General features: G+C 44.9%; 1 protein-coding gene across 1 annotated transcript in view; it reads left to right on the plus strand.

Moving 5' to 3' along the window:
- Nucleotides 1-23,584, plus strand: part of LOC144136393 (uncharacterized) — a 62,230-nt gene that overhangs the window by 27,917 nt on the left and 10,729 nt on the right. Inside the window, exons 4-5 of the mRNA XM_077668678.1 lie at nucleotides 8,021-8,352; nucleotides 14,014-15,803. Coding sequence (XP_077524804.1) covers nucleotides 8,021-8,352; nucleotides 14,014-15,803 — 2,122 coding nt within the window. The remainder of the gene's footprint in view (nucleotides 1-8,020; nucleotides 8,353-14,013; nucleotides 15,804-23,584) is intronic.

Here is a 23,584-nt window from a genome sequence, read left to right on the forward strand (position 1 = left end):
TACTTTTTGTTTGGTTGAACATTAATTCAATGTTCTTAATGTATTTATAAGGCCGATGCTTGTTTGGGCTACATTCATTTTTATTAGTGTATGACGCCTACCCCACAGAAGATAGAGCGGCGCCACTCTGCTGGAGACGAGCCTGCCAAGGATTCACCCAAAGGGTTTCTCATTATACAAAGATGCACGTGCTGGGAAACGTGTCTGTGTCGGCTCCTCTTGTGGGAAGATGGTTGGAATCATTTACTCGCTGCCGCCACTGTGTCGAGGCCTCTCGCGCTGGAGGGGCACTCAGCACTCAGCCAACAGGAGAGGGCTCGGATGCCTTTTCATGAAAGAGGGATCTTGTATTTGGTCATGGTGTACGAACATACTGCACCGTGTATTTGGTTTTACTTTGCTTTGTGTTATTGGCCGGGCGCTGGTTTTAAGGCTGTAGTGTGGCGGTCGCTTTGAAAGCAGGATCTGCTCGGTGTCGATCCCCTCAGTTCTCTGTTAAGTCGCTGACTCGCTGGTCATTAAGAGCGTCCTGGCGTTTGCCAGGGCCCGTTCTCTATGATTGCCGGCTATGTTTTATGGCTGTCATTTCCCCTCTTTTGCCGTTTCATATGCTTTTACTCGTTCTCTCCAAAGCCTAGCTGCGCCGTTCCTTTATACCTGTTTTCATTACAGTACGGAAAAAGTGCACGGGCCTCCATTTTTGGTGCTTCTCTTGAACACTTTTTATATGTGAGAAAAACTTTGCCTCCTTCCCTTTTCTCCGCCAAATCATACCGCAGACGCACTGCAGCCGTTTTCATGGCAGTGTGGCTCTCTTGGTGTTTACACTGTATAAATTCATCCGAAGCACTTTACAATCGTTTTCATAACCAGAAAATGAAGCAAAGCATAGACTCGTACAAATTACACTCTTCCATTAATGAAAAAGCTTATTTAATTGACTATTCTATTTTGATAGGTAGCCATTCACAAAATTTAGTTGCGGTTGCATTTATCTGGGACCAAAATAATTATGTGGTCCTATCTTAATTCGTTGAAATGGATCGCATAATGACTCTACTGGCCTCGGCTTGCAGTGCACTACAAGCGTACAAGCTTTTTGAGGGGCGGATTTATATAGGCTTGGTTTGGGTGGCGGGGTGGTCGAAATTTCGTCATTTCGGCAAGGAGTGTCTACAATCAAATGTGACGCCACGGGAAGGTGTCACACTTTTCTTACTACGTGTGGCGGTCTAGACTTTTTCCTAAATGTAGCCGGCAATTTATGAGAAAGCGGAAGTTCTCTCGATAATACTGCATAGATCTCGAAGTTCAAAATAGAAAACCTCAAGCGTTCCTCTCAGAATTGTTCGCTATCTTCAGCCTGTCATTCTTTCACTGCCGTGCCATCACCAGCAAGATTATGTCATAATGTGCAGGGTGCAAAGTTTGCTCGCAATCTTGAATGGCGCTGTTACGGATATGAGGAACCTGAGTCTCGAGCGAAAAAAACTATTGTCTAAATTTCCAGGGAGGTGCAGCCGCCCCCTCTTGCCCCCCGATAGCGATAGCTACATTACGGTAGCATTTCGAGCCTTCAGCGTGGCGCCTCCACCCTGTGGCTGCGCCGCCACACTGTCACATGGTGCGGAGCAGCTGCCGACGGCGCGGCGCCGTGGCTGATCACGTGATTCGTCACATGGTTGGTCACAGGACCAAGTTCCACTCGGTTAGCTGTAGCTATCGCGTCACTCCAGGTTTAACCAGAGCTAAACCACCGTCATTTTTTTTGGTGGCACGGGCGCATAAAACGTTTTTTTTTTTTTTCATATTTGTAGATGGTGTTGGAACTTCTACAATTTAACAGAGAAAGGTGAATGTATAAATGTGGTGAAAATGTAATTAGAAAGCAGACTTTTTTGCATTTTTTTTGCATTTTAAAACCCGTGTCATCCCTCAGCTGGTGGTAGGCCGGCATCCATGTCATTGTCTTCGTCATAGTCCTGGCAGTAGGAGTGTGCGTGCTTTGAGTACAGTTAAAACTCAGCCTAACGAAACCCAATTTTACTAAATTCCCGATCTAACAAACAAGTTTTGATTGCCCGGCAAGTGCCTGTTGGGTTCAATGTTCTCAGTAACCGAAAATAACAAAACAAACAACCGGTATGATTTTTTCGGGAATAATTGATTTAAAAAAATGGTGATTTCTCACCCATTTATCCCACAATGGCTCGCAGCTTCTTGGCTGCATGCCAATAGTAACATCTAGGTGCCAAATTAATGGCCCTGGTTTTGTAACGACGGGATGCAAGCTGAGCCCCTGCACGGAACAAAGGATTCTGCAGTTGGCGGTTCTCTCCACCTTGGCTTTGAATTCATTTTACCATATGGCACTTACATGCACAAGCGATTTGGGCCGCTTTCGCCGACTTTTCAAACGCACAGGCACGGGTTGTCTGCAAATGCGATTTTGCGGTAGCTTTTGTGTTTGGCTACATTACAGTTTATGATTTCAAAGGCCGGAGAAATGCTTCCCTCAATTTTATGAGTTTCCCCGATTAAACAAAGGTAATTCGTGGCTGCGCTTTACTTCGTTAAACCTTGTTTTATCTGTACTTTCTTTTTCTTCACTGTATTGCTCTCCCAATGCCGGCGTAATCACTGGCACAAAGTCGTCTCAGGTAGTATCAAGACTGGCCAGCTGCGCATCAACAATGCATTGCCACAAACACGCATGCTTCCGATAACATTGATGTTCGACATTACCTCCATCATTCCTGGGTCCATATACTCTGCCTTATGGATGCAATTCTTGGCACATTCTGCAGTCAGCTCCATCCATGCAACTTTATTCCACAATGGGTAACTGAGATCCAAACAGGGATGCTGGCATTTTGTCTGTCGATTGCTATCAGTATGTGCTGGTGACGTGCCGCCGATAAGACACCTTGAAAGGGTGAATTATGCCTCTGTGAAGTGGCTCTAGCATTCGGTGGCAGAAGAGGCTAGTCATTGCAGTCAGGCAAGGCAGCATGTAGTCTGCACTGCATGGTTGTTGAGCATGAGCAGGACCTTTGTATTTTTTTTTTTTTTCACCACATCATGGTTGTACTCAGCAAGTCGTGCAGCAAACAAGTCACCTGTCGTACCCGTAGATTTGCCAAGCGTATGCCTACTGGTGCACATGTCAAGTAAAAAAAAAAATGTCTGGCATTATCCAGGTCTTTTTATTGCACCTGTGGGGTACTTGAACCTAGCTTCTAAAACACTGCTCCTTGAGAGTCTTCCAGATGACAAACAGCAGCCACTGTTTGCTGCCGTTCATGCTTGCGCACAGGACAGTGATGTGATGCTTACTGCAATTTCCACCGCCGAGTTGCAGTTGCTTCAAAGTGGCTGCACTGCTGCACTGCTTTGGGGCAAATGAATTGGGTACTCAATTGTAATGGGAGTGTAGGCTTTCATAGATAAAAATCTGAAAAAAATAACTTGTTACATTCGAGTAAATGCAGTGATTTGAGGGTAGCACAACCTTCGTTCATAAAAACGAGCGTTCTTTATAACTGCGGCCGTTAAAGTGAGCTCTACTGTATTTCTTACATCCTTAAAACGCCACTGTGCTCAATGTCATCAAATTGTTATCGGTAAAAATTGATTCTTTGGCTCTTTTTAAGAATGTTAGCTTTTTTCCTGCAGCAAGACATGCATTCATGGCTGAGTAAATCTAATTTAAAAACCTTCCCCACCACTCGATTCAGACTCATGAAGTCTACACCAAGAAGGACTGGTTGCTATTGTTTTAAGCTGAACAGCAGTGTAGCATAGCCTCTGGGAGCCGCAACAAAAATTCGGTGTCGACGTGTGCAGTTTACTTGCAAAATCATCTGGTTATGGTGACGCCTGTTTGTAATTTTTTTGCCTTTTCTAGCTTATAAAAGCTCCATTTTCGGTGAGAGTGGTCTCTTTGTGATTGTAATGATGTATCAATACAGGCCAACATGAATTTGTCCTCAGCATCCCTTTAAGCCTTGCCGAACATTGCATACATTGATGCAGTTCCATTGTCAGTGAGGAAATCACTCACAGTCAAAAGCCAGAAGACAAAGTTATGCCACGATACTGCACATGTGTATGAGATGCAGTTGCGCCAGCTAGCTCCGAGGCCTTTGTGTAAGTAATTTTTTTTTTTTTTTGTCATCCATGGATTAAGAGAGCCAGTTTCCAGATTCTGACAAGCAGAAATTGTCTAAGATGAAAGTGGTGGCTGTATGAACACTGAAGAAGCACACACTGTGTGCCACAGCTTCACTCACTCTTCAGACCTTCGCAAGCTCCCATTTCCGTGCACACTCGACAAAAAATGGCTATTCATTGTGCATTGGCTAGCTGTTGTACAGACATGTTGTCTTTAGCTTCACGGAACTTCCTCATAGTTAAACCTTAATGATACGGACCTCCACATAATGAATTCCTCTATATTACGAAGTTTCTTTCCCAACACCGTCTCCATTGAAGCACGGGTATTTGTGAACTCCATGTAACGAAGGCGTTCCGCTGCTTCACATTGATAACAAACATATATCGCCAACTGTCCATTAGCTGGTGATGAGTTGACCAAAATTTGGCTGATCCACGCAAAAGTTTCATGACATTAAAGCACCTAAGTGCCATGAGAGGAGCGTCTACGGTCGCAATGAACAACTGCAGTTGATGTTGATACAGCGTGCCGTGCTCCAGCAGCGTCGACGCTTCTAATTGGAAAACGCAGCAGACTCCGTTGCTTTTGATTTTTAATGTCACACCACATTAAACTACAACAGTTCATGCTCAAAAGCAGCGAAAGACAATAGGACAGAGCAAAAATAGACTTGGGCAAGCCGTGCGCGCCCATCGCCTACACTCTGTTGCTCATGTGATTCTGGCACTGATAGCTGTCACGCATCGGTGCGAGAATAGCAGAAGTGCTGGCAATGCGAGGACTAGATTCCGTTTCCTAGGGCAACTGTGGCCGGCAAACCAAGACCAGGATCATGCCGGAAGAGGCAGGGGCCTCCACGGCCGGTCTAGCGGTGATGGCGTGACTGTGCATGCTCTCCGCTAGCCTGGCTGTGGTCTCCTTCGAATCCATAGCCTTTGCCACTCTCCTATGCTACTCATAGTGGCGTTGTCATAGACACGGTGATTGTGGTTGGCTGTTCTTGCCGCAGTCGCGTCATCGGTGCGATCGTGAAACGTTTCTCCACGTTTATGACTCAGAGTAACGGGAAGAGGAGTTTCATGTGCATTTTCAAAGTGATGTCACCTATACATATTTCTTACTTTGGCTTCTATTCTACATTGTCCTTTAGAGTCTGTACGCGAAAACTGCATGCACCGAAAACCTGAATGTCACGAAAAATCGTGCATTTTCCTCAGAGGATTATCACGGATTATCATCTACTTTTATTAAAGTGTGTTTGCTGCCAGAGAACATTGAATCACAATGTCTACCCAAATTGCAAACATTTTTTATGTTGGGAATCCGCAGCATTGAATGTTAAAATGGGTAAATTTATTTTAAGGAGTGTGTAGCAACTGCATGAGGGGATTGGGAGAATAAAAAAGTGTGCCAGACAAAAGAGAGACGTTCTCTCTATTGTTATTCACTTCAGGTGTGTAGAAATATTCGCATGGCTGGATTGGGAAACCTTATAAGACATATTGTTTGAGAATTTAGGTTGGGAGGGTATTTGAATTTCCATCTCCAATCAATGACAATCGCTCAAATATATTGAGCTTAAATAGCAATGTGAAAATGGTTGGGAGGGTATTTGAATTTCCATCTCCAATCAATGACAATCGCTCAAATATATTGAGCTTAAATAGCAATGTGAAAATGGCCTCCAAAAATGGCCTCCAACATAAGCATTTTCTGTGGTTGATTCTCGGAGGCCGTAGTGCTGTGCCTGTGCCATAGCACCCTGGCTACGCTGGCATTTTGAGCAGCAGTTCGGTTGACCGGCGATTGAACTGAATGGCAGTCCAGCGGCGTTAGATGGCAGTTCCTACTACTGTTGAGCAAATGAGCTTTAACTGATGATCTTGGGGACTTATTGACCTGCAACAGGTCAACTCTGACACGATGGGAGTTGACAGAGAGTCCCTGATCTACAGCTTCATTGATGAAATGCATATAAAAACATGGAGTGGCTCCAGAATCAAGTGTTTAAACCAAGCATGCCTCTACTGTCGATTCCAGATTTTTGAAATTATTGTTTGTATCAAACAGTCAGAAAGAACACCCCCTTGAAAATCCCATACAAAAATGTAGCATTGTTGTTTCCGTTTATTTAACTGGCGTTCAGCGGAACATTCAATATATCGAGTTATGCTGCAAGTGACGTTCGCCCAATCTGCATTCTTGTGATCACTTTCTGCGAGCAGTCTGGTTAGCTGTGTGTCCTTGGGCACCTGCTGGCAGCACTAGCTCTGCAAAATTAGATTGCGAGATGAATGTGGGGTTTGCTTGAGGGTAGCCCCCAGTCCCTTGTACTCATTTTCAACAAGACACTAGCAGTGGTGAAGCCAGTCTAAGTAACAGAAGTGTAGCGGGTGGCCCTCGCCTGGCATGCTTTGCTCACTTTGTTTTCTAAGGCGCTGCAGAAGCCAACTGTATTTAATTTCGATGAGATATTATTCAATTTGTAGTGTACTGGAGACAGGATTGGACCTCTCATGATAGGCGGTGGCTTGTTCCAAAGCAGCTTCCGCTGCAACTTAGATGCAAAGCAGGCTAGACCTAGGAATGCCTAGTGAATGGTGCACTGCTAGCACACTGGCAGGCAACACGGCGGGCAGCAAGAAACGTCTCACTAGAATGGGTGGACTGTATTCTTGATTCCTGGCTACAGATATGCTAATTTATTGTCATTTTTATGTGTCTAACCATTTGCAACATCCTTTGAGTTCGATATATCTGGGACCAACTGTATCGATTGTCTTGGCCCTGTATGGCGGTCACCAATGATTTACACAAAGTAGACACCTTGCATAGAAGAAATTGAATGAATTAACATGTGAAAAGAATGTCTAGAGTCAGAAACTGACAAAATAGAAGCATATGTTTGCGCATTAGCGAGCCCCATGTGGTGCGGGCTGGCCCCTATGCTTACTGCAAACACCACTTCACAGCATCGCCATCTTATCTTTGGCCTTAGCCCAGCCACTGGATGTATTAAAATCAAGTACAACTCGAGAACAAAGTGGCAGGTGCCACTCACAGGAGGCCCTCCAACCAGTGGCGTCACCTAAGCCCATAATACGAGTGTAAAGACTAAAACCGCACCAGACACAGGACGGAGGTAGGCGACAACACAGTGCTGTGTTGTCTACCTCCGTCCTGTGTCTGTTGCAGTTTTAGTCGTTAAGTCTCACCAACTGGCCTGCAACTTTACTCTCTTTAATCTGAATGTGTTCACTGCGTGGATATGTTCATTATGGTCTTGGGATCTGTTTAGTTAAGCCCCAAATGCAGGGGTGACGGCTGCGAGATGCCAGGTGACTCATCTTTCCTGTTGCATCATCTCTGCTTAAACTGCAGTAACATCAGCAATTGCAGTGCAAAAGTGAATGTTACAAAACTTGTGATATATGAACTGCATTTGATTTAAAGGCATTGGCAGCTGCTGTGCAAGTAGCATGAGCCAAGGCGGCAGTACCCGTCACACTGGCTTAGTGGCTATGGCATATTCAGCTACTCATCCCAAGGGCACAGGATTGAGTCCTAGCTGCGGCGGCCACATTTCGATGGAGGCATAATGCAATCAATGCTTATGTGCTGTTAATATTGGTGCACATTAAAGAACCCCAGGTGGTCTAAAGTAATCCGGAGTCCTCCACTATGGTGTCTCTCATAGCCCATGTGCAGTTTTGTGGCATTTATCCCTACACACCATATTTAACTGAGATCAGAGGGGTGGCATTTGCTTTTTTTTATAGCAGGGGGATTTTATGTTGAGAAGCATGAAAATTACTCTTGTGTATTTATGCTTTGCATTAACAGCCCAAGCAACCAGCAGCTGTGGAGCTTGGACGATGTGGCCAAGTACTTGCAGACAGATGGGGTGTGCAAGTGTGGTCTGGACTGCCCTCTCAACCTCAAGAAGACATTCAGCTTTGACGCAGCGGCTCTATCCCGGCCGTGGTCGCACACTGCCAAGAATAATGGCTGCAAGGTGCCCCCCGGCACCACAGCAGCTGCTGGCCTCACCACCACTACCACCACCACTACACAGTCAGGCAGCAACGGCCCTGCAGACGCCCAAATTAGCAGGCCCTCTGTGCCAACTACGCCAGTTGCAGCGGCACCGTCACCAGCCAGGCCTGCGAAAAAAGGTGTGTTGAAGTGTCAGTGAGTGAAACTGTGTGATGACAGAACAAATGGACAAAAAAAATGACCCATACAAGCGCTGTTTCACTCTTAATTGTGATACACCAGCCAGCCCAAGTTAGTGCTCTAATCCCTTAAAGGTCTCGTCAGTCTGAGACTGCACGATATATGATTAATGTGATTGTGGCAGCTAACTTGGGCTTCACACAACTCCGTGACTGAATCCATGAGAATGAGCCAAGAATGACATTTTTGGTCCCTACTTCGACTCTTTTTCCTATGACATCCCCTCTTCCCTTTTCCCCAGTGCAGGGTAGCCAACCGGAAAACTGTTCTGGTGAACAGCCCTTGCTTTCGTTTGTAACTCTCTTTCTCTCTCTCTCTCTCAAGAATGGGAACAAGTGACTGAGCTTCGGTAATGCTGAGACAAGCTGCTATTACAGTAGAACTTACTTAGTTCGAGGCCTGTCGGACCACATAAAATATTGGAATTAAGCATGTTTTCGAATTCATGAATGAAAAAAAATGAGAAGGGCAAGCACAGAACATTGTTCAGCTCACCAATGCAGTTAATAAATTGGTGTTTAGTGTTAAGGATTAGCTCCTGCTACACCCAGAGCACGTCTGGACTAGTCTTGGGCTCCATGTCATTCATAGTTACAAGAATTTCCGCCATGTTGATTTCAGCGGCTGCAGAACACAGTCATACATTTCTCTCTATGCAAGTCTGTTAGAATGCCGCCATTCGCCAGCAGTTTATTTTTATTTTTTAGCATGCGTGAGGGGGGCGGCCAAAGTCAGATATGTCTGGCCGGTGGCACAGCTGTAAGGCACATGCACAGAAGAGCATGGTACAGAAGTGGCTGAGGTTGAAAAGGAGCAATGAGAAAGTAGGCATGGTCCGTTGAGACATTGGTGGCCTGACTAGTCTACTTTGTATTCAAAGTCAAAGTCAAAAGCTTTCTTTATTTTTAAAGTACAAGGCATTACATAAAAATTATTTGGACCGATAGCCGTGCGGCTAGTGAAACGGTCCAGTACAAAATAAAATACACCAGACAGCTGTAATGAGCAAATATAAAAAATAAATAAAAAGAAGCAAACAAACAGGAATAAAGAATGGCTTGGAACAAAGTGCGCACTTGAAGTAACACTTAAAAAAAACAAACCACAGACTGATAAGGAACAGGAAAGAAAAGTTTATAAAGGTCAACAAACCGTTAAAAAAAAGGGTGGAGGTCAGGGCACTTCCTGGCTGCTAATAAAGAAAAACTTGCAGCACAGCTTAAAGTTATTTGTAAGCTTCTCATTAATAGGCACTGTGTTCCAGACTTTTGCGACTTTCGCACCGAAAAATTGAACTAAGCGTTCCCCGTATACATGCGACAGGCAGGAAAATTGAAATTTCCATTCAATGCATGTCTTGTGTTACGGTTTAGTAATAAGAAAAAACTTTTTGGTGGAGGAGTATTAGTATTAATAATTTTATAGTGTGTAATTAAGCATGGATTCAAATGATAACATGCGATGCTCCTTGTATAGACAACTGCAGCTGTTGTTTGAAGACGCATGGCCAGTTACCTGCAATGCTCTCTTCTGTAGTCTGAATAACTGCCTGTGGGGTGAGTTGGTGCATGATGAAATGAACGGCAGCGCAACAAGGACACTAACAAGAAAGAGACACCACAGGCGCACACTACCATGCCAGTTGGTAGTGTGCGCTTGTGGTGTCTCTTTCTTGTTTGTGTCCTTGTTGCGCCGCCATTCATTTCATTCTGTAGCCTCTGTATGGGAACTAAATAGATTTTGTATGTTTGGCCCCACGATTTGCAGCAGTAGCTGATGTGGCAGTCAAACAGCGAAAGTACAAGGAACGGAGCACATTGTATGGAAAATACTGCTTTTTAATAAATGCGTAGCAGCTCAAAGCTATCTTTTTGCACACCTTTTCGATGTGTTCTTGCCAATGCAGGTGTTGGTCAAAGATGACGCCGAAGTATTTGTAAGAAGACACCTGCTCAATCCTGTGCCTGTTTTATGATATGTGAATCGTACCAGTGTCAATGTTTCTTCTCCTAGAGTGGAATACTACATATTTAGTCTTATCTGCATTGTTTATTTATTTGCAGAAAACCATGAGGAAATATTGGACAGTTCAGATGTTATCGCGCTTTGCAGGACCGAGAGCGATTCAGCTGAGAACAAAAGAGCAGTGTCATCCGTGTACATTAGAACTTTTTAAAATTGAACGGCTTGTGGGAGGTCATTCATGAAAATAGAAAACAAAACCGGACCCAATACATACCCTTGCGGGACCCCGCAAGTGGTGGGTAAGAATGCTTAATGTGTGTTCTTCACAACTACTTTTTGTTTTCTGTCAAAGAGGTAACTAGCGAGGAACTGGATAGAATTATTGTGGACGCCACATGCTTTTAATTTTGCCAGCAATTCCGAATGACAGACGCAAACGCCTTTTTTATGTCGAGGAATACTACTATTGCCAGCTGGTTTTTGTGAAGAGCAGTGTTGATTCGCTGCAAAAGTGTTACAATGGCAGTAGTTGAGTGCACTGTACTGTGGCATGCATGAAATGGAAACTATATCTATGTTAGTGCCAACTCGGTACGTCGCCAACCATGTAGGCAGTCGGGGCCGATGGTAGCTAAATTAAGGATTGGTTGTGAGAGGTCGCTCAGGAAGGGAAAGCTACCGCATTTACTCGAATGTAACGCGAGTTTTTTTACCGAAAATAGAAAGGAAATGTCACCCCCGGCGTTACAGTCGAATACTAGGTTTAAAAAACGCTATGAAGAGCACCAAACACACACTATTAAAATCATTTCATGTGTCAAACGTGTGCGTTGATCGTACTAGTCATTCGAAATCACGCACTTCAACTCGCCGGTCAACCAGTACGCGAACCACAGGTCACAAATACTAGGACAAAGCGGCAACCTCATCGCAAATGCAAAAAAAAAAAACGACGCCAGTGAGAACAAGCCAACAAGAGTCAACGCCAGCTAGAGTCACTGGCGCGATGAGAGGGCGCCACCTCTCGACGAATGCTCGCAACCCGTAGCGAGGTTGTGTGGCCTCCGTGACCGCAAAATGAAACAGCCATCTCGAAGGCACCGAGCGCTCGCAATCGCCGCCAAGACGCCAGCAAAGGAGCGAGCGATCCCACCGCCATCTGTCTGTTAATCCTTGCAACTGATGCAAAAACGTGGCCACGTGACTAACAGGCAGCAGGGCATGGAGCAGCGCGCTTTGTTCGCTCTTTCTCGTGTTTGGTGCCAGTGCGTGTAGTTGTGCGTTCCGTGCTTCGAGTCTTAGGCCTATCTCCATCAAACGGTCAAGTTGTCTTCAAGCGTAATGGCGTGCTCACGCGCTCAGTATACAGCTGGCTTCAAGCGCAACGCTGTTCTGCTTGCTGAGTACGTGGGAAATTCAGTGGCTGCAAGATGTCTGGACGTCAACGAATCGACGATCAAGGGATGGAGGAAACATCGCGAGGAATTGTTTAACTGCAACAGCCTGCGAAAAGGCTTTCAGGGGCCCAAGAAAGGCCACTTCCCGGGGTTGGAGCGTCGCCTTGCAGAGTTCATTAGCGAGCAACGTTCCCGACTACTTGGAGTGAGCATTGAAATGCTTCAGTGCAAAGCACAGGAGCTTGTGCGGGACACGGGTTTGACCCAAAACCAGTTTCAGGCATCACGAGGCTGGGTGCAGAAGTTTATGCAAAGGGCCGGGTTCTCCCTTTGACACACGACTTCTATTTGCGAGAAGCTGCCCGGGGACTTCGAATCAAAACTTCAAAAGTTCCAGCGCTACGTCATCAATCTTCGTCGCTCTACCAACATGCCATTTGGACATATCGGCAATGCCGACCAGACCCCCGTGTATCTGGACATGCCTATGTCCAGAACAGTGCACAAGTCTGGTGAGCATGAAGTTCGCCTTAGAAGCACAGGCAAGAAAAAAAATCGGATTACCGTTATGCTGGCATGTTTGGCTGACGGCCGCAAGCTCCCTCCATTCATCATTTTTCGCTGGAAGGCGATCCCAAAGGAAACTTTCCCGAAAGACGTTATCGTGCGCTGTCACAAAAAAGGTTGGATGGACTCGAATCTTGTCATAGATTGGATTCAGAGCGTGTGGGGCCGAAGGCCAGGCACATTGCTGCATCCGGAAGCAATATTGGTTCTGGACTCTTTCCGAGGTCACCTGACACCCGGCGTCAAACAAAAGCTATAGCGTGACCGAACGCATCTCGTTGTTATACTGGGTGGCATGACCTCCATTCTCCAGCCTCTGGACGTTTGCATGAACAAACCCTTCAAGGATCGCTTGGGACAATTATACTGGGAGTGGATTGAAAGCGTATCAACAACAGCACCTGCAGGTAGGCTGAAATGCCCAAGCGCGTCTTCCGTTGCCCACTAGGTTTCAGCAGCCTGGTTTGGGCTGCCTCATGATTTGGGCTACCGCACATTTAAGAAATGATCAATTTCAAATGCTCTAGACGGAAGCGAGGACGACCTGTTGTGGGAGGCAGCTAGTGACAAAGAAGAGTCAAGCTGTGATGATGACAGTGACGACGACAACTGCCGTGAGGATGAGGGTGTATAGGAATGCCTGTCTGGCTTGTATTTAAAAAGTTGTCTTTGACCCTCAGAACTGTGCGATGTCGGTTCCTCGCATCACATTCGGGTTCTTTCTGTTTTTCTGTCGCACGCCCGAAGTCTACCCTCGCGTTACAATCGTAGTTTTTTTTTTTCCCCTTCACACCCGAAAAGTCGACCCTCGCGTTACAGTCGTGGTCGCGTTACATTTGAGTAAATACGGTAGGTCACGCAAGCCCTACCGGTGGCTATGTTTGAAACAGCCTCCAGCTGGGTCAGTGGCGCATCATTTAGCTGCTGTTCCACTGCACCAGGAGTGGTATGAGGTCTCTCAGGGATCCATGAATGTAAAGTCAAAAATTACCAATTCCGCATATATAGGCATTAACCCGTTAAAGCTATTGCATCATGCCCTTAAGGCTGTGCTTAAAATTTCCCCTCTAATTTTTCCCTACAGCAAATGCGGAGAGAATGTCTACGGACATGGAGCTCGCGACATCACACGCACAAGGTTGCCTGTAGAAAGTGCTCCGATTGGGGTTATCAAACAGTAAATTTTAAAATTAATTTTCTCTGAAACAAAACATCGCCCAGCTGTGAAATTTGGCACAAAGGATCAGAAGACTGAAAAGAACCTACAGTGAAAGTTGCAGGTGACTACCGCTTTAGAGGCGCCCTCATATATGTGAAACTTTTCCTGTTCATTCAACTGTGCCAAGCCATGCCTTTCAAATGTCGGCAACAATTCTCTGGAACATTTGACTGACCTTTGCAACGCATCAAACAATATGCAAGTAAATAAGGTATAGAGTGTGCTTGTCTGAAAAATGTTCAATTATAATGCAAGGGGTGACTTTCTCACTTCTATTTTTGATTAAAAAAAATAACTCATAACATTTGAGTAAATAAGGTGATTGGAAATCAGTGGGCCTCTGTCCTGCAATAGACATAGCTGACATGTAGCTGATGATGACTGAAATAGATGCACATGGTCAGTAGCGGGCTTTTGTTGTCAGTTTTATTATAACGTACTGTTCTTTGCAGAGCCTGTGCGGAAGCGGAGCCCTCGTGCAAAGCAACGTGGCCCTTTTGATGGCATTCTGGTTTCCCAGCTACTGGCCCAGCGCGACCAGCACGCCCTACGCAAGCAAGCTGTCAGCAGCTGTGCCGTTGCGAACACCACCCCGGTGCACTACACCAGTGGCAACACAGTGGCTGGTGCCCTTCCCTGGCAGGCTGGCTACTACCAGTCTGCCCAGGAGACTGTAACAGTTCAGTGCAGCAGTGCAAATCTGCAGCAAGGGGGTGTCTTCCCTTCGGCACCCAATGGAACAAGGAGGATAGTTGCCCAGGCTGCCTGTTCATCTGTTCCTGCAGTGCATACAAGCACCAGTACGAGTTACCAGTGCCCGAGCTTCCCTTGCTGCCCAAATAGACCAACAACCGGTGCCACATCAGGCCGCTTGAGGGGGCCAAAGAAGCCACCCCGCACCAGAATGCCCAAGCTGAGCGCCATCATCTCCAGCCGCACTGTGTGCCCAAACGTGGACATCGGTCAGATGGCAGCCGCCAACTCGACACACACATGCCATGTGACTCCACACAACTGCTCCAGCCATGAGGCCTCTTCCCCTGCTTCTACACCGAGCGCAGTGGCCGGCTCAGCAGTTGGCCACTACAGCAGTGTACACTTGGACAGCTCTGGTCAGTTCACTGCCTGCAGGACCTCTTCGAAGGAAGTGGCGATGCAGGTGCCGCAGGTGGGGCTGCCAGTCCTGAATGGGAGCGTCCCCATGGCATCAATTCCCTCACAATGCAGTACTGCCATGACAAGTGCGCCGTTCATCTTCACTAGTGCACCCAGCAGTGTTATGAATCAGGGAAGGAGTGCCATCATGGTGCAGCAGGTGTACAGCCAGAAGGTGGCCAGCTACTCTCCAAACGAATCCAAAGGCAGCCAAGTGCTCCAGCATGTGAGCAGCGTTGTCCTTCCCGGTGGCAGCAGTCTCCCCACACAACCGATGATTGTCGAGCCTTCGCCAACCATAGTCTCCAGCGGGCCCTTCATATCCCAGCTCAGTCAGGGGATCATAGGACAGGCGCACGCTTCTCCCGGTCACTTCTCCCCGCAGCAGAGGTTCTCGGAGGCCCCTCGCAGCTGCACAGAATGCCCGGTGTCCTCCGCAGCCCTCTGCACACCCTCGCTGTCAGCCCCCCAGGTCCTCCTGAGCAGCAACCCGGGCTCTGGCCTTATGCTCCCCTCCAACCCCCCGGTGCCCAGCGTGACAACAGTGACCACTTCAGTGGCACAGATGATGCCCACAGTGGTGCAGCTCATCAACCCGCTGCCCCTGAACCCGGTGCAGAACACCCTGCTCATCCCGCAGCTGCCAACGCTGAGGCTGGACACCCTGCCCACGTTCGGGGCTCCCGCAGGCCTCTTCAGCCCTGGCAGCACGTTCTTGTCGTCCTCACCCATCCCCGTGCTAGGGTCACCCGTGGGCTCGGATGCGTCTCCCGGCTCCTCTCTGCTGGGCCACCATGCCACACTACAGCCGTCGTCCTACGTCGACTCGGCGGGGCAGGTGCGGTCACGCGATGCGGCCACCCCGCGGACGTTGGTGACTGCGAGCTTTGCTCCTGGCACCATGCATGCCCTGGCCGCCACTCCACAGCCCCCGCAGTCCTTCTACACGGATGCGGTCAGCAGCATGGTGCAGCCCGGTGCAGTTCATGGCAGCAGTGCTTTGGCCGCGCCGTGCATGTCCTGCGGGCCGGTTCCGGTGACTGAGTCATTGTGCGACAGTGGCTGCCGTCTGGGCCTGTCCAATGGGGTGAGTGCCGTGGCCCTCTGGGGACCTGCTTGCTGAGGATATGGCAGGGTGTGGCTGCTGCTGCTGCTGCTACTGCTGCTGCTGCTGCTAACCGCACGTGCTCACTGGTTGTGGTGTGGTGCAGGGGAATGAACTTGAGTGCCTGCGTGGGTGTGTGTGTGTGTGCGTGCGTGCATTTTTGCCTCGGTGTGGGTGAGCTGAGCTTTATTCGGTGTAGCAGTCTAGGCTGTGAGCAGTGTGTGCGTGTGGTTGCTCAGCAGAGTAGTAGGCTGTAATGCTGGATATCCTCTAGCAGAGATTTCTCACTGTCTCACTGCCATTTCTTGGCTGGCAACAGAAATTCGGGCAGTAAAGAATTCCAGAGAATGTTTTAACGTCATTTAGCTTGCTGCATTAAGCTGAATTCAGCTGAAGCTCTTAGTCTTTGTGAATGAAAGCACTGTGTATACATCCTTATTTCGAATATGGGGAGCATAAATGGGTGCACTCTTGGTGGGTGCCCACTTTTATATTACGCATTTGTTTGCTTGCACTTCTCTACTGCAAGCTTCCAGTGATGTGCTGTTCAAGGCACAATTGTGAAAGCAGCTTCTACTTCTGTTTAAAATGATAAACCAAGCCCAGTGTGGTACCTGCTGTAGATATACACCTGCGCAGGCATTTTTTTTTTTTTAACAAGGTTGTTTTCAAGCTCATGCTTATTTGTTAAAGACATTGTGTGCAGTTTGGCTTCCTGAGCTCTTGAAAAGAGCAATGAATAGCTGCCCTATATTCTGACTTGACATTTCCATTGGAAATCAGTCCATTGTGTTGCTGGGGGGCACAGACATCCTGTAGTATGCTTTTGCTACATCTCTGCGCACTTGTGCTTACTCAGTGCTGCTTTCATGCAATTATATGAGAAAAATCGACGTCAACCTTTTGTTTACTTTATGGCACTTTCTTTTTTAATCTTATGTACATGTGTTCCTTTCTTTTGTGTTGCCACTGTAAAATTGACGTGCACAATATTGAGAATGTCCCACAACAGACTGCACTACACCGCAAGCAAGACGTAGTTCTCATTCTGTGTATTTTTATGTATTTCTCATTTAGTCAAGACTGCTCAGCACAAGCTATGGTAGCTGCATCCAGCATGTATCATTTCTTGCACTGTTATTCTAGCAGTGAGATTATAACTTGACATATTCTGGAATGGCAACCTGCAATTCTACAGAGAATGTTCTTGCAGATCTGATCATTTTTATTAGAGGCATGTTATGCACCACTCACGTTGAGATTAATGGCTCAAGAGGATTGTGTTGGTCCAGCCGTGTGACACCTTTTATGACCACAAATCGGCATGGCCCAATATGTGTTGATAAAGATCGAACATTTTTATCATTTGTATTTTGCAGTGCAGCTTTTTTACAAAGCTCATAAATATTTAGTGTATATGTTTTAGCGTAAATATATAAATATAAATATATTGTGTGTATATATATACAAATATTATCTCTGGGCTCTCGTTGCACACTGTTTGCACTTTGCCATCATTGCTGTAACGTGCTTGTCGTGGCTGGTGTTCTATATTTTTCTATCATCATATCACCTTTTCGCATCAAGGGGTGCAGAGCTGGTAAATAAGGATGCGTCTGTGAACATTCTGCACTTGGTTCAATTCATGCAGTTTCTTGAGTTATCATTATTTCGAAATGCACCTAAAGCACTGAAACCTGTTTTCGAACTTTCATTTGCTCGTTTTTTGTTTTCGTTTGTTTGCTCACTGTTCCCTCCCCCCACTGTGTGTGTATTGCCTGGCATCGAGACTGCATCATGTAGTGTTTGTCCTCCATGTTTTGAGCATGCACCACTTTTACTTGTCATCATTTTTTGTGCATTTTTTGACTGCCAGTGCTTATTAGCTCTAGTTGTGCGATCAAATCATGTTAGGAGTAACAACCTCATTTAGAATCCTACCTTTTTGGGTTGCTGCTCGAACTAAAGCAACTTGCAACGTATACCTGTCCAAGGTTTGCAGCTGCTGTCTGAGCAGTGTTCTCTACTACAAAATGTGTCTCTAAAACCACCTGATCTGCATAATTCAGCTGGAACATACTGTACACACTTAAGCAACAGTAAGACATTTCCGTCCCCACTTACTCCCTTTTTTAGACCACGTTTTCTATTTAAACTTACCAAAGTTTTGTGATCTTTGTTGCTTGAGGTGCTGTTTAAGAACTAAATTAAGCACTCTTAAGCATTGGCGTTAAGCATTGCTTAATGCCAATGGGTTCATGTTGATTTTCAAAGTGGGAGGGGAGGTGTCTCATTTCTGCTTAGAGGTGTACATTTACATTTCATAAAAAGTGCCCCTTTTGGTGAATCATGAATATGTGCGTGATAGTGCTAGAGTCAAATTCATTTTGTTTAGAGTTACTGTTAAGTAGCACAGATTTGATGGTGTTTTGGGCATGAATAGGAAACAGATTGAATTTTTCATTGTGGAAGTTTACCAATGTTTTTATATATACCCTGAATATTTCAGGCCTTTGACAAGAATATTTTTATTTTTGCAATCATGTTAAAGCTTAGTAAAATCTTCTAACCAATATGTGTAAGTCTTGAGAATTTTTTTTATCGTAAGAAAATTGGTAAATAGAGTATTGTGTGCTATCGCTTGTAGAAAGAGACAGGGTGACGCATTAAGACCCCAAACATTGTATAATGTTTCTCGTCATATTCAAGTTCGTGCATGCGCAGCATATTTTGAGGCGTGTGTCTGTGATATGTTGCAGTGCCCCAAGACAGGCAAAGGAAGGTTTTATTTTGACAATGAAACTGGCCTCTGCTATTCAAGAAGCCTGTCTTTACTCTCCTGTCATGCAGTTAGTGAAGGAAGCTAGTTTTGACTAATGTTGTTGTGCCGACAGCAACAAGAGTTCTCAACAACAGATTTGCTTTCATAGGTGAGCTAGAAATGCCGGACATTGACGTTTGTCATTATCATTGGTCTTTTACATTTAATAAAGACCTATTTTTTAAATGGAAAAAAAGAGAAAAGATACCCAGTTTTGTGAGCATACCTTTACACACCTTTACATCTTGCACGACTGGCATTTATTGTATATTTGTTAGACTGTGTTCGTAGCTCTACACCGCTTTTTAAGGTGTAACAGGCCCAAGTGTAAACTTCTGCAGTGAAGTAGAAGGTTTTGAGACTCTAATTCAAGGGAGGTTACTTGAGCACCAATGAAGTTTGGCTTCTGGGACAGCTTCTCTTCTTTACGCTCTGTGTGCTGTACCACTTGCAACTATGTGTATGCTTAGAAGCCTCAAGTGTATAGTTTTGGCTGCACAAACTGCTGAAGAGCTTCCATCTCTCCCAGATGTAGATGTTTTGCACATGCATGGCATAAAAGTTTTACAATAAGCACTGTGCTGTAGACTTGTTAGTTGTTCAAAGCTGTAATAGATGAATTGCTACCTGCGCAGGGTATCGTGATGTTTTCTGCTCCTTGAATGAATCAAATCATGTCACCCCTACAGTAGCATTTTTAGAAGTTGCTGTTTTTTTTTTCTGCTGCTCATGTTGTCTCAAAGTAAAATAAAATCATCACCACTGCATTTTGGATTTTTTTTTTTCCCTGTTCTGATGCATGCTCAAGACATGGTGGACTTGTGTGTGCATGCTTTTCTTAATTGCTGTAGCATGTGCCTGAGATTGCTGGGTCATGGGTAGAGAAAGACATCGCTGCATTCAATGAAGATGGAATTTGTACAAGTTGGAAGCACATGTGCTGTTCTGACCACTTTAGTCTTGCATAAGGGGAACACTGAGTGCCATTAAATTTTTTTTTCTTGGTAAAAATTTACCAAGTTGATGTTTGTTTGGCAGCAAAAGATGCATTTATTGTTGAGAAAATGATTTAAAATGGAATGTTTTTATTTCCACCGTTTGACTCGAACTCGTGATGCCACGACTGTAAATGACGCTGTGGTAACTGAAAGTGAATGGTGGTGTGGCCTCAGATATCTGTGCAAAAAAAACTGTCCCAACATCACTAGTTTCCTTGTAACTATGGCCTGTGGTGGCGGTACCTGTAATTTATTTTTTTCTTTACTTTTTCTAGCTTATAAAAGCCGTCTTTGTCAATGGGTAATCTGTAGATACAGGCCAATTTCAATTTTTCCTCAGTGTCCCTTTGAACACTGCTTTTGGGTATGTCAGTTACTATTAAGGGCTAAAGTCTGCAGGGGACACAATAGTTGATCTTGACGTGTAGGCATGGTTTCTGTCAGCGGCTATCTGATTTCACTAGCACACATTATATAACCGATATCACACTTTTTCCTCGTAAGTGTGGTCTTTAACTGTAGCTTGATAATTAAGCTATTAGATACAGTTGCCGCTAGGATGTTCTCGGGACTTGTATCCCTGGCAGTGCGTTAGTGAAAACTGACATTGCTTATAACGCATGCAGTTGGCATGCCTGAGAAAAGACTGCAGTGGGAACTGAATTTTGTGAGTGCAGCAAAATCGTGCTTCAGGAAAAGTCTTGTCAACACAAGGTGCAATGGTTATGAAACCTTTAGCACTTGATTACGCAGTCGTACTGTACAGCTGTCTTGAAACTTGGAATGAATTTCATGGTGATCAGATTTTACTTTGTACTCAGTTCTGCGACAAAAATCTCAATCCATCTCGAATCATATAATGGGGTATCTGGAAGTGCATCTTAAAATTCTGCATTGCATAGGGCTCTCCTTGCGTACGTGGCCTGGCTGAAAGCTTGGCACTGATAGAAGCTTGTGGTACAATGTCTGAAGCATTTTGTGTAGCTGTCTCTCTGAATTGCATAACTTGTATTGCATCAGTGGGAGGCTCTCTCAAAATAGTGTCTGGAGGTCTCGTGGAAATCAGTAGCCCTAACCTTATCAGAAGTGTGAAATTGTACTGGATGATGCAAGCTTTAAGTAATTTGTTGTTAATAAAATTCTCTGCATGAATGTGCGCAAAAAAAAGTGTTTTTGGAGGGTAGCACAAAAGCATTACTAGAACACTGTAATCCTAGAGGAGTTGCATGTCCGTGCACTAAGTCTGAGCGCATGCCTACCCTGCATGCGGTCACTCCATTTCAATGCCGTGGCAGGGGTTCAACATGGATCGCTTCATACCATCCTTTTAATCACTAAAACACTGTGTAACTCACTTTTTCAAAGCGTCAGAGTAACTTTACAATGGTCGTTGTGATGTTTTGCTTCTTAAAGGGACCGACAACTGACCAGCTGCGAACAGGCAACAAACAATTTTGCTCGCGGTTGGCACCTATCAGATTAGTGGTTACACACTAGAAAATTAATGGTGGTAAAAGCAGGACAAAAAATAGGTTGGTGGAATAAGTACCTTACCTGGTACAAATCTCCTTCTAAAATGCACTCGTCAGCATGGTTTCCATGCCCAAGAGCATAGCCAAGAACTTTTGTCTTAAAACTCCTGCGTATAACACATGTAGCGGCGCATAGTCGTATCTGAACAGAGCACAAATAGAGTTCACTACAGCATAACGCATATCATTCAACACGAAACTCAACCACAGGTTGCTACAATCCTTAGTAAAGCAGATTGAAGAGAGAATCTTTTTGCCACCAGTTATGGTCTTTATTGGTCTTTAGATTTCTCGTGGAATATTCTTGATGGCGGTGCGGCATTTGCGATTGTGCATGTGACTTTTCAAACTTTTTTCGAAGAGTTCAAAGGTGTTTTTGGGAAGTCAGTGCTGCTGGCTACATTTTAAATCCCTGCTCGACGGAATAGTAGGGTCATTTCATGCCTAGAAAAAAGGATCGCTTTTCAAAAACAAGGAAACAAAATGGGCGTCACGAAGTTTAGCGGTGCGCTTAAGAAATGCTGTCTGGTTCTGTAACTTTTTTCTTCACTCAGGCAATGGAATGTTTTACTAAAAGACACTGGAGCAGAATTTTCATTGCAGAAACAGTTTTGGATAAACAAGAAAATAATTATTGGGGCGTAAAGTTTTTCACGAACAAAGCTGCAATTCCATGAGTGTGGAAGTGTGCAACTTGCGTGAATTCCTAAAGTGTTCGAGCTATTCTTGTGAAATAAGAGTCCTGAGCATGTACATAAACTTTCAGAATTTCCTTGATAGCAGAACGTAATCAGTTTCAGAAAGGATTACTGCATAGCTGTTACGGCATTCAAAAAAGGGGTGCCTGCTAGCATTCACGATGATCATCAGCGAACTGCATGCCAAAAGAAAGAGATGCATCTATTACATTAGGGGAAAAAAAAAAAAGTACTTTTTCAGAGGCAAAGTAGTAGGTTTATGCTTTCCCAAATGCTCCCTTTGATGAAATGCAGTGCTCCTATTGGATCACCATTGAAGTGCTTCTAACTGTTGTCACTGGGTGGCTCCACAGTGTTTTGCATTTCTTCAAATGAAGTAGTAAACACAGTCCATTAAAGCTTTTGCCCAGTGCATATTACTGTACTATTATAGCTCTGGGTTTTCGTGAAAACTGAAATGGATTCTACTCTATACCAAAACTTTCCTGTCTAGTGAATATTTATATTAGATTTCGGTACGTCACTTTGCCACCATGCAGTCGCCATCATGCTTGCTGATCTTGGTTTCCATCATCAGGATACATCTTGGTTTCCATCATCAGAATAGATAAGAACAGGCGCATACACTGATAAAAATTCTTGATGAAGATCTACAGCGTTTTTAATGACGCTGTTGAGGAATCAAACAGCTTAGTTAGTTTTCTGTTGTGGTAAGAAAATATGGTGCTTAAAATTCATTTGTCAGTCCTTTTAAAGCTACACCCACCGTATTTTTTTTTCCTTTTTTGTCTGTGTGTGTGTGTGTGTGTCAAGGCGTCGGCAAGCATGGACCACCATATGGAATTTCCTTACACTCAGTAAATGCTTTGTAACTGATTTTTTCTCCTGTGTAGCTGCACGTTCAGTTTTAGTCTCTAAATGGTGACTGTGATGCCACAGATAGGTGTGAGATGTGCAGAAATTGCTGTCTAATCACTGTTTCATTGCTTTAATTCACTCCAGATCACATGCTTCCGCTCGGAAAGGAATTTACTTTTGGGCTGCCTCGCATTGATATCAACAGATTGAGCACGCATATCCCTTAATACTTGTTTGCGTTTCATGAAATTGGCTTGCGTTAGCTCGCTGAGATGTATATTTTTCAGGATGTGCATCCTGTTAAACTTCTGCTGGCAACTGCACACCGACTGTGAAGGTTTTATTTCAGCACCACTGTGACCATCTGAATGCACACCACTTCTAGAGCAGAGCAGATAGAGTTCAAAAATGCAAATACCAGTGGTCTGGGACGGCGCAGCGCAGGCTAGCAAGATATAATTCCGTCAATCTGTTGACGGTTTTAATGGATGCTGTTTCACTACATTAAGATTGGTATCCATGCCTTGAATGACAGGAACTAATATTAAATGAACGAATTAGTGAAAATTAGATGACTTGCAACTACGCATAAGGAATTTTTTGAAATGTCTTTATGGTTGGTGCTAGTTTTCACACAGCATCTATATTCAGCTGTTTGCAACATTAAAATGCGCTGCCAAAAATGTACTTTTTGGGTAGAGATGAGGTATTACCTGAAAACAAAGGGCCTCAGATGTACAGTGCTTCTTGTTAATATCTGCCGTAGTTTCAGGTTGCACCAGGTAGATAAAACTTATACTACCTCAGAGAGAAGTACACATTGTCATATGAATTTACCACATTTGGAAGCCTTGTT

This window comes from Amblyomma americanum, chromosome 6 (genome assembly GCF_052857255.1).
Source record: "Amblyomma americanum isolate KBUSLIRL-KWMA chromosome 6, ASM5285725v1, whole genome shotgun sequence".
Lineage (NCBI taxonomy): Eukaryota > Metazoa > Arthropoda > Arachnida > Ixodida > Ixodidae > Amblyomma > Amblyomma americanum.